We start from the raw sequence: 11,059 nt of genomic DNA on the forward strand, positions 1-11,059 counted from the left end.
GGACACCTGGATTGAGTTCGCAGCTCCTGGCTCCAGATGCAGCTGTTACAGGCATCTGGGAAGTGAACTAGTAGATGTGTTTGTGTGTGTGTCTCTGTGTCTATCTGTAAATCTGCCTCTAAAATTAAAAAAAAAAAGAGCCATCCTTATTAATATTAATCATTTTTGATGCACAGAAATTTACAATGAACTTCCTGAGTTTTCCCACTTAGAAGTAAGTCTTCTCTCTCACATACTAGAAAATTCTCACTGGCACTGCTGTCTTTGAAACAGCAACCTTCACCTTGTGTTTCAACACCACAGAAGAGAAACAAGTGCACCTGTCAGCTCCAAACTCTGAAAACCTACAAGGTGATTTGCCTGTTCCTCATTTTTTTCTTTGATGTCATCCATAACCACTTTTAATATCTACCAAATTTAGCAATAGAATCTTATTACTAAATGTTTATTTGACAGGTAGAGTTACAGACAGAGAAAAAGAGAGAGAGAGAGAGAGAGAGAGAGAGAGAAAGGTCTTCCTTCCATTGGTTCACCCCCCAAATGGCTGCCATGGCCGGTGCTGCACCAATCCGAAGCCAGGAGCCAGGTGCTTCTTCCTGGTCTCCCATGCTGGTGCAGGGCCCAAGCACTTGGGCCATCCTCCACTGCCCTGCCGGGCCACAGCAGAGAGCTGGACTGGAAGAGGAGCAACCGGGACTAGAACCTGGGGCCCATATGGGATGCCGGCGCCACAGGCGGAGGATTAGCCAAGTGAGCCACGGAGCCGGCTAAATGTTTATTTTAAAAGGAAAAGCAAACCCCTGATAACTGACCAACTTTTACAACTTTACATCTTTTTTAACAATTTATTTATTTGAAAGTCAGAATTACAGAGACAGGAAGGGACAGAGAGAGAGAGAGAGAGAGAGAGATCTTCCATCCGCTGGTTCACTCCCCAAATGGCCACAATGGCCAGGGCTGGATCAGGCCGAAGTCAGAAGCCAGGAGCTTCATCCAGGTCTCCCATGAGGTTGCTGGAGCCCAAGCACTTGGACTATCTTCCGCCACTTTCTCGGGTGCATTAGCAGGGAACTGGATCAGAAGTAGAGCGGCTGGGACTTGAACCGGTGCCCATATAGGATGCCAGCACTGCAGAAGGCAGCTTAACCCGCTGTGCCACAATGCCAGCCCCCAACTTAACATTTTCAAAAACAGAAAACTGGTTCATCTCACATTAGCAAGCTCTTAATATAAAGAACAAGGTACGAATAGTGCAAGGATCTGCACCGAGTCGCCTGCACAGGCCTAAAATCCAATAACCTTTTAACCAGACCCACAGGACTCTGCTTTGGTGACAGGACTTCAAGTTAAAACTCGTTAGTTCCTAGACATATGACTGTCAGGTGAAGCATATACTCCATGAAGCTTTCTAACCAGGGGATTTAAAAGAAAAGAAAAAATCTCCCAGGCAGTTCTTTCATATGTTATTATGGTTAATAAACTATGGAAAATAATAGGATGTTACACATTTAAATAGCTAAAACTAAACACCATGTGAACTTCAACCTTCAGACACACTCACCACTAAAGGTCCAACTTCCACAAGACAACCTTAAACTACCACTCCTTTTCCTGCTCCCAGAAGGGCCCTCCCAGAAACCCGTGGGCCCCCCAGGCACTGGCAGTTAACCAGGGTTAACAGCCCACACTTCTTGCTCCCTGGTATTGGCGGACACAGAATGACCAGTTCAAGAGAAGATGCCCAGAGAAGGGGTCCACATCTCATTCACCATCTGCTAAAGGTTTTCCATAAAGTGGGTGCCAACAGAAAAGACTGGGTGTCAAACAGATTAACAGTGTGAGAACTACAGCCTTCCAGTAGGCAATACAAATGTTCTGACTCCTTTACCTCCCAAAGACAGTACAAAGCATATATAACTTGGTGCTACTATGAGTCCTAAAGTTTCTATATGACCTTTACATGATCTGTGGATCACTTTTCCCATCTGAACAATAAAGATAAAAGAGTGCAAAGAGTCTTGAAAGAAAGTTTTGAAAGAATTAAAGAAGTTGGCCTACGTAGTCTATTTAACCGTGAAACACTATACACACTATTTTAGAGTTAGCCATGGATATTACCGGAAAACACTATTGTAATAAAAGGCCCCTGCAGTTCTGCGAAAGAGGCCAGAGCCTAATTCAGCCTGGAAGAGGCAAGTTCACGGGTTCGTCAATTTCTTCTGTAAAGCGCCAGATACTACAGTAAATACTTCGGGTTTCGCAGGCCAAGACACAATATTCTCCACCTTTGGTGCAGCCATTCTTCCCGAAAAGCAAATAGGCTTTTTGTTTGTTTACATTTTACGTTTCAAACTTTAAGAACCATTCTGAGTCTACTGGCCCACACAGCCACAGGCTTGGTTTGCGCCCCCACCCTCCATCCCCCTCCCCACAGTTTGCCAACCTCTGGATAAGATGACAATACAGCAGGTGCTTTTCAAAGACAACATTAATAACTGTTTGTGGGTGATTACACTGGACTGAAAAACTGCTGCCCCCAAACGTCTAAAGTGCAGACAGGCAGGATCGACGTGGTGGGGAATGTGGCCAGGGCCGGAGGCAGGGCCTAGCCAGGAGGGTCTTCGCAGGGCTCTCCGGGCCAGCCGAGCCCCCTCCCACACTTACTCCCAGCAGTGGCCCGCGGCCGATCACCGTCTCCCCGGGCGCCAGGGCCACCCGGGGGCCGCCGTCCCGCGGCTGCAGCTCGAAGCCCCCGGACATGGCGGATGAGGACTAGGCCCCTTCGCCAGTAGACGGCCCCCGCAGCCGTTTCCGCCTCCCACAGACACGCGCGAGGCATGCCCAGGCCCCCGGAAAGACACGGGGGTGACAGGAGTGAAGACCCGGCTCAGAAATGCTCTGTGCTCTCAGGGCAGAGGCCCCGGGGCTGCTTCCGGAGTCCCGTCCCTCCACCTGGGCCAGTGACGCACTAGGGAATTCCCCCACCACGTCTTCCGCGTTATTGTTTAAAAGCCCCGGCTTATACCCCCCCCATCCCTTCTCACCACCCCGCGGGCCCGGAGGATGCTGGGCATTGTAGTCCCTTCCTTTCTGCCTTTCCTGAGCTGAGACGCCCTAGAAAAACTACAATCCCAGAAAGCAGTGCGCGATCCCCTCTACGCCTGTGCGAATCGAGGTCACAGGGCGGCGCTAGAGTGGGCGGGATGTGGTGGACGATGGGGAGGGATTCGAATTTCGGAGGATTTAAACCGCGGGAGGAAAAGTCACCGCGGCCCAGTAAGTAGGAGGGTCTTCCCTTCCGGGTAGCGAAGGTGCCGGCACGCTCAGGGGCGCGGTCCGGACGCAAGCCCAGCCGTCTTTTAGCGGCGTGGAGTCGTGGTGACAGCACTGACGGTGTATCTTGTCAGTGCCTGGTGTTCTTAGGACTCGGGCAGCTGCTGCAGCCTTGTCGGGCACACAAGGAGGGTGGCTCAGATGGGACGTGGGGTCATTCCCCCCGCCCCGACCTGCAGGGTCCAGGTGGAGTGGGGTCCGCTGAGAGCCAGCCTGAGCCGAGCGGCACCCACCCCTCCGAATGCGCTGCCTCCGACCCACCCCTCCGAGTGACATGGTGAGGGGGACGAGCTCTCTCTTAACTGGAGAGGTAATTCAGCAAAGGTTGATTCATAAAGGGAAAAGGTAGTTTTCCGGGCATCCTAGTGGATTCCGGGGACCTCGCCACGGCAGCCCCTGTTGTGGATTGAGAATTCCCCAGTGAGCTCCTGGGCGAAGTGGCAAACCCCGAAACGCACCGAAACGCTCTCCTAATGCGAGATTCTACCCGAGAACGTGGCGCTTTGGCTTTGGTTTCTGTTGATGATGGGAGGGAGGAAGGTGTGTGGCAAGAACTTGCTCTTGACTCCTGCTCTTGTTTTTACCTGCTTTCTTACTTCCCCCTGTCCCTGGAGAGGAAGTCCTCTGTTGAACGAAGACTCCTCCCTTCCAACCACCGCGGCTAATATGGATCGTAAACAGCCTGCTGAATGAGAGCCGCGATGTGAATGAGAGACACATCCTGAAACATATGCCTGAGTAGCGCATCTGCGTTGTTACTCATTGAGTTAAAAGAAGCATTTAGCCGAATTTCAAACTCCTCCTCCGTGTCACCACCTCCCAGCGTGGAAGGAAATGCCAAATGGAATAAACTGGTTGTGAGTAGAGGAGCTGACTGCCGAGGAGTGTCCCTGGAGGGGTGATGCACCTAGTCTGCTTTCAACTGATTTCAGGAGCCTGCACCCGGAGCCTTGGGTAAATTAGCTGAAATGGGACTTTTACATTCTTTATCGATGCTACTGCTACTGAGCTATAGACATTGTTTATAGATGTTCCTTGCTGTTGCTTGATAGCTTCAGTGACCCATCCGTAGCTCATAATTAACTAACGCCTGTAGCATACCTTCAAGGAGCCATTTCCAAAATACCAGTCTTATAATAACATTGAATAATTGAAATTTGGCATTATTATAACCCAGATCTCATCCTCTTGTCCATTTCAGATAGTATTTGTATCAAATGTGAATACCCAAACATTAGGTATGAATAGGTAATTCTTATATAAATAAAGTCTAGCTGGTTTATGGTTAAGTCAGAATTTGCAGCTGAAGAGCTTAGTGATTAAGTATCACTTCGCACAAACAGCAAGGATTCAGGAATTTAATGCTATTGACTCATAATTTTTCTAAAGTATTTGTGATAAATACGTGAATGTGTTCTCACAGAAGCATTGCCACCACCAAATAAACATGATCAGGCGTGTAGAGAATTCTTTCTTTTTTTTTTAGATACTAATCTTTGGGAACAAAACCAAAAATTTTGAAACATATTCATTTGCCAAAAATGTTTATTAAAAACATGATTAACTTCCTGTGTTGAGTGCCTCCCATGTGAAATTCAAATGTGAGACTGGGTATCTCACATGTCATCACTGTTCATCTTTGCAGGAACACACAGCTTCTGTGTCAAGAAAGTCACAGTTCATTAAATCATAAACAAAAAGTATCTGACTCGGGATAGGAGTTACAGTCTGGGCTGAAGAGATTGAGTGTATTTAACCTTTGCCTTTTAGGTTGCCCATGAGGATAACTAAAACATCAAGCTATGCAGAAAAATTCTAAGAGGAACAGTAATTCAAGAGCTCCTGCCTTAGAATTGAACTCTGTGGATGCTGAGAAGGAAAGAAACAAGAGTCAAAATAACTTTGTTGAACTGCTGCCTCTAGAAGTCACGTTTAAAATTTTCAGTCAGCTAGACATTCGGAGTTTGTGCAGGGCGTCAGTGACGTGCAGGAGCTGGAATTATGCAATAAGAAACTGTGACTCCTTATGGAAACCTCACTGCTTGACTGTAAGAACTGTGTGCCAGAGAGAAATAGATGGCGACCTGGAACGTGGCTATTCCTGGAGGGTAAGTCTAATCTGTGCAGTGTGTAGTGTTTATGACATGCTGTGGGAGCAGATTTCAGCCGGTTCTCACTTCTGTTTGGAGAAGGTAGGATTGTATGTGCCAAATAGTGCACAGAGTGTGTTGACTTGGAAATGGGTTAAAGTTGAGTTACTGTTCTTTTCCTGCCAACCACTTTGTCTCCATCTATCTCCCATCCATCCTTTTACATTTTTTGGATCCTGAATTCGGCATTTTTTTCCCTGTTAACCAGAAGGAGAGTAGCTACTTCTTTTCACTCCACATTATCCAGAACTTCCAGTAAATTCTGGCTCACTCTGTACTCATACACACTCACATAAATTTATTAATATATGTGTCAGTGTGAATCTTCAGTCTTCTTTTCAGCCCCTTCAGTCAGCTTTTCTAGTTTCAAACAAATTCACTAACCAACCACTATTGCGTTCTTTTTTTAATGATGATGGTTTACCTCTTGCAGGTAATACTACTAAGGAATTACCAGAAGAGTAAAGTGAAACATGAATGGCTAAGTGGCAGATACAGCAACATAAGTTCTCCAGTTAGCCTTCCAGAGAAAATCATGTACCCCATGGATGCAGATACATGGGGGGAGATTCTAGAAGCAGAGCTGGAAAGATAACCAGAAAAATCAGAAACAGATCTCCTAACCTGGAGAGTTTAAAACTAAAATGACTCTTAGATTGTTGCAAAAGGTACATCTTAAACTGCCCATTTTCTGTCACCTTTCTAATAGTTAATATTTAAAAGAAAACAAAAAGTATTATCATGGTAAAACTTTATTTTTATTTTTTGCACTTTAGTAAAAAATAGTTTTCTGAGTTTATTTTAATGTGGAAAATCATGAAATGTTATTTTCATAAGAAATATTGATGGAATAATTTCAGAATGTATTGTTTCATGTCTTTGTGTTAGTGTGTCAGTACTTTCAATGATAAAATTTGATTGGTGTTTTCTGCTTAATGATTATTTGAAAACTCAGGAAGCCACCTGAAGAAACTGACTTAAAGATTCATCAAGTAGTAGAAATAATCAGTCTCATGGGAAAACTAGCCAAGTGAAATTAACAGCAGATTTCCGTGAATTTGCATTTCAGTAACTTTAAAATTTCTATTTCCATGGAATTCAGATTGAATTGCCAAATAGTGAAACTGTTCTAAAATATGTCAAACCTATGGTTTAGTTTCAAATTAATCTTATTTTAGGTATGAAGCTTTTCCCATTACTTTACTACAAATCCAGGGTTGCTTGCAGGAGCTGAAAATCTATGGAAAGCTTTCAGAATACTTAATTGCTACCAGCAGGGGCACACTGCTTACTGGTGGTAAAACTTTCTGACAGCCTTATAGCACCATCTAGTGTATTGCTCCTAAATTCCAAGGCAGAGGACTTGGAGCTCTTGTTTTGTTTTTCTTTTTATATTGAAAAGAAAGAAAAATAATATTTTAGAGAACCCTTAACACTTGACTTTTTAAAAAACTTATAAATTTCCAGTAAACTTTATTTTGTTTCTCTTTTTCTTAAAACCAGATGAGATAATACTCACTGTAGCAGGCTGTTCACTCTGAATCTCTGGTCAACACCACAGTAAAAAGTGCAGGGGTTTCTTCTTAAAGTGTGTTCTATAGTAAAAAATAAATATAGAGGAACCCCATATCTAACAAGTAAGCAAATATCAGAAAGATGCCCTACTGTATACAGATTCCCTTGAGATCTGCATAGAGTTGGAAGAAGCCTTGAAAATCAAACAGTCCAGTCTCCGCATCTATTCAGTAATTCCTCTAAGGAACCCCGACAGTCCAGCCAGTCCAAACTCAAATACTTAGTGTAATGGAATCTCCATCACGTTTCAGTCTGCTGTTATTCTAAGATTGCTCCGATCTTTAGAAATTTTTCCTCACTGAACTGAAGACCACCTCTCTCTAGTGTTTGCTTGGTTCCACTCTGTACGTCTAGGCGGATCCAGTCCTCCCTATGATTACCATTCAGGCATTAAAGACTTCTAGCTTGTCTCTTCCTGTGCCATATTCTCAGTTCATCTGCTGATCAGTATAATTTCTAGACCCAGCGGCATTCTCTTCTGTCCATGCCCTGTTGACAAAAGTGTACCTAGAAAGGAGGATATCTTGATGATTTTTTTTTTTTTTGACAGGCAGAATGGACAGTGAGAGAGAGAGAGACAGAGAGAAAGGTCTTCCTTTTGCTGTTGGTTCACCCTCCAATGGCCGCTGCGGCCGGTGCATCACACTGATCCGAAGGCAGGAGCCAGGTGCTTCTCCTGGTCTCCCGTGGGTGCAGGGCCCAAGGACTTGGGCCATCCTCCACTGCACTCCCAGGCCACAGCAGAGGGCTGGCCTGGAAGAGGGGCAACCGGGACAAAATCCAGTGCCCTGACCGGGACTAGAACCCGTGTGCCGGCGCTGCAAGGCGGAGGATTAGCCTATTGAGCCACGGCGCCGGCCCGATGATTTTTTAAAAATAAATGATAAGAAAGCACTGTGAAAAATTTGAAACTATGGGGAAAATTAAAGCTATACAGCATTCTACTGAATAGCATATATATAGCATATATATATATATATATAAATATATATATAAATAGCATATAAATATATGCTACTGGTAGCATAAAATACATGTGGTATTTGTTATCTGTTTTTTGTAATCGATGTGTCGAGTCTTTGTCCAGCCCCCTGACTGAATCACCTTTATGTATTAGTAGCGATCACCCTAACGGAGGGGAATCGCCCTTCTCAGTCTTCCCTATGCTGGTTATACAGTGTCCTGCCTCCCCCACCTTCTGCGTTTGGTGTAGGGACGGGAACATGACCCAAACCGCCCCCTTCCCTGAGCTGGAAGAAAGAAGCCATTTCTTCTTTGGTGATAAAACTGTTCACCACACAGAGAAACAGAACCCATTAAGAGCGTATGTAGCCAACAGGAGAAATAAACGGCTGCAGGGAGAGCCCTACTTGTATTCGAGGTCCTGGTCACAGCCTTTCCTGTTCTGCTCACCTGTACGAGCCCTCCCCGTGTGTCTTTTGCCTATTTTTCAAGTATGCAATATTCATTATTTACATTAGTATCTTACTTCTTAAGGTGTCAAATCTTGCTTTATCCTTAGAGCTGCTAATTATATATCCTCCTAAAAGGAATTCCTTCCTCTTTCTCAATAGTCCTTCATTTCTCAGTCCTCTGTAATCTTGCCTCACTCATGTGATTTAAACTAGTTATCCAAGTCACAAGTGACTTATACTCCCATTGGATGTATTTTAGTTGTTAATGTATTTGGCACATAAACATTCACTTCTTGAAGCCCTCCTCCTAGGTTTGGGATTATAGTCTCTGGGATTTTTCTTTTCCTACTGTAATCAGTTTTCTCAGTTTCTTTCAAAGTCTCGCTTTTCTTCATCTGGTCCCTCAAAGTTCAGGCCATGGTCCTCTCTTCTCTTCATATTCTAAACATGCTGGGTGATCCCATCTACTCTTCAGTGTCAACCACCATTGTTGGTATGGATGCTGTCCTTGTCCGTGTTTCAAGATAAGATCGCTCCAGAAACACATGTGCCACCCTCTGTTGGATCCTTAGCTAAATCACAAACTCCTGAATCAGAACTCATCATCCCACAGAGTCCCTAGTTCTGAATTACCAGTGCTCCAGGACAGTCACCATGCTTTACTTTGCTCCATCATTCTCCCTAACTGATCAAGAGTCAGTTCTTACTGATCTTAGCATCCAACTATCTGGGTAATATAACCCTTCTCCATCTTTATCTCTGCTTCATTACTTAATTCTGGTTCTTATTTGAAGTTGGAATTATGACAATAACTATTAGCCCCTGACTTAAACTCCTCATTGCACTCAGGTAGAAATTGTATCACTAGCAAAGCCTATAAGGCCTTTAATGATACAGTCTGACTTATGTCTCTAGTCTTTCCTCTCACAACTGTCCCTTCCTGTAACTTTCAGTTCTGTTATACCAAACTATTTCCAGCTCCCTGAACATGAAAATTGTCTCAGGGCCTGCACTGTGGCGCAAAAGGTTAATCCTCCACCTGTGGCGCTGGCATCTCATATGGGTGCCGGTTCTAGTCCCAGCTGCCCCTCTTCTGATCTAGCTCTCTGTTATGGAAAAGCAGTAGAAGATGGCCCAAGTGTTTACGCCCCTACACCCACATGGGAGACTGGGAAGAAGCTCCTGGCTTCTGGCTCCTGGCTTCAGATCAGCGCAGCTCCAGTCATTGCAACCATCTGCGAAGTGGACCAACGGAAGGAAGACCTTTCTCTCTGTCTCTCCCTCTCCCTTTCTGTAACCCTACCTCTCAAATAAATAAAATCTTAAAAAGGGGGGGGGGGGATTTTCTCACTTCTCCTCCTTTACACAGACTGCTTGATAATACCTATACTGTTCTTCTCATGCACCATTAATTCCTTTCTTCAAAATCTTTTGTAAAAAATTATATTGGCTAGGGCCAGGTGTTGTGGCATTGTGGTTGGAGCCGCCCCGTGCAGTGCCAGGATCCCACGTAGGTCCCAGCTGCTCCACTTCCAATCCAGCTCTCTGCTGTGGCCTGGGAGGGCAGTGGTGGATGGCCCAGGTCCCTGGGATCCTGCACCCACATGGGAGACCCAGAGGAAGCTCCTGGCTCCTGGCTTTGGATTGGAACAGCTCCGGCCATTGAAGCCATCTGGGGAGTAAACCGCAGATGGAAGACCTCTCTCTCTCTCTCTCTCTCTTTCTCTCTCTGCCTCTGCCTCTGCCTCTCTGTGGCTCTGCCTTTCAAATAGGTAAATAAACCTTAAAAAAAAATTAAAAAAAAAAAAAATTGGTTGGTTGCCACGAAGTGACTCCGGGTTTCCAAAAAAAAAAAAAAAAATATTACGTTGGCCTAGAAACCATCCCTAATAATCTAATAATCTAGATTAAGTGACCCTGGTAAGGTCCCTGTAGTTCTTTATAAATTCTGCTGGCAAAGCCGTCATCCTACATTAAATTGTCTTTTATTTGTCTCTCTGCCCCTTTACACTGTGAACTTCTTAATGGCAGGGACTGTTTTTTATTTATTTTTGTGTTCCCAAAACTTAGTACATAGTAAGTACTCCATAAAGATCTGTTAAATTATTTATGTAATTATTTATTTTATCCCTACCATGAATGTATAATAAAAATAATTTACTGTGTTGTTAGTGGACAAGATTTACTGAAATGCAATGTACAGCCCTTAAAATATATGAGGTGCTTGATATTAATTCTTGAATAATTGTTCTAGTCTTCTCCAAAGCTGTAAAAAGGAAAATTAGGAAAGTAGAAATGTTATGTTTTTTAAATAAACACTTGAAAACAAACAACTTCAAAATATCGTTTATTTTAAATTACTGGATTAGCCTAATTTTAAGTATTACCTGTGCAAATTATATAAATAAACTTTAATATTTTTACTACTAATACATGAAAATAACTCTTTCTAATAAGTTATAATCTATGACCACAGTTTACACTGAAAGGAAAACTTCAGAACTTAATGATGAATTACGTGGTGTGGGCTTAGAGTGACCTGTGCATTTATCAGACCAGGCCATTAGCATCTGAGAACCTGAGTGG

General features: G+C 44.0%; 2 protein-coding genes across 2 annotated transcripts in view; one reads left to right on the top strand and one right to left on the bottom strand.

Moving 5' to 3' along the window:
- The window catches only part of APLF (aprataxin and PNKP like factor), a 133,113-nt gene extending 130,126 nt beyond the window's left edge, over positions 1-2,987 (bottom strand). Inside the window, 1 exon segment of the mRNA XM_002709665.5 lies at positions 2,665-2,987. Within this exon segment, the coding sequence (XP_002709711.2) occupies positions 2,665-2,760 (96 nt within the window). The 5' untranslated portion in view covers positions 2,761-2,987.
- A 170-nt stretch (positions 2,988-3,157) lies between these two features.
- On the top strand, positions 3,158-6,405 carry FBXO48 (F-box protein 48). Its single transcript, XM_002709826.5, has 4 exons — positions 3,158-3,276; positions 3,948-4,287; positions 5,104-5,441; positions 5,917-6,405. Exons 3-4 carry the CDS (start codon positions 5,136-5,138, stop codon positions 6,076-6,078), a joined length of 468 nt encoding a protein of 155 aa, XP_002709872.1. The 5' UTR covers positions 3,158-3,276; positions 3,948-4,287; positions 5,104-5,135; the 3' UTR covers positions 6,079-6,405.
- Positions 6,406-11,059: the final 4,654 nt, after the last annotated feature.

Source organism: Oryctolagus cuniculus, chromosome 2, assembly GCF_964237555.1.
Source record: "Oryctolagus cuniculus chromosome 2, mOryCun1.1, whole genome shotgun sequence".
NCBI classification, from domain to species: domain Eukaryota; kingdom Metazoa; phylum Chordata; class Mammalia; order Lagomorpha; family Leporidae; genus Oryctolagus; species Oryctolagus cuniculus.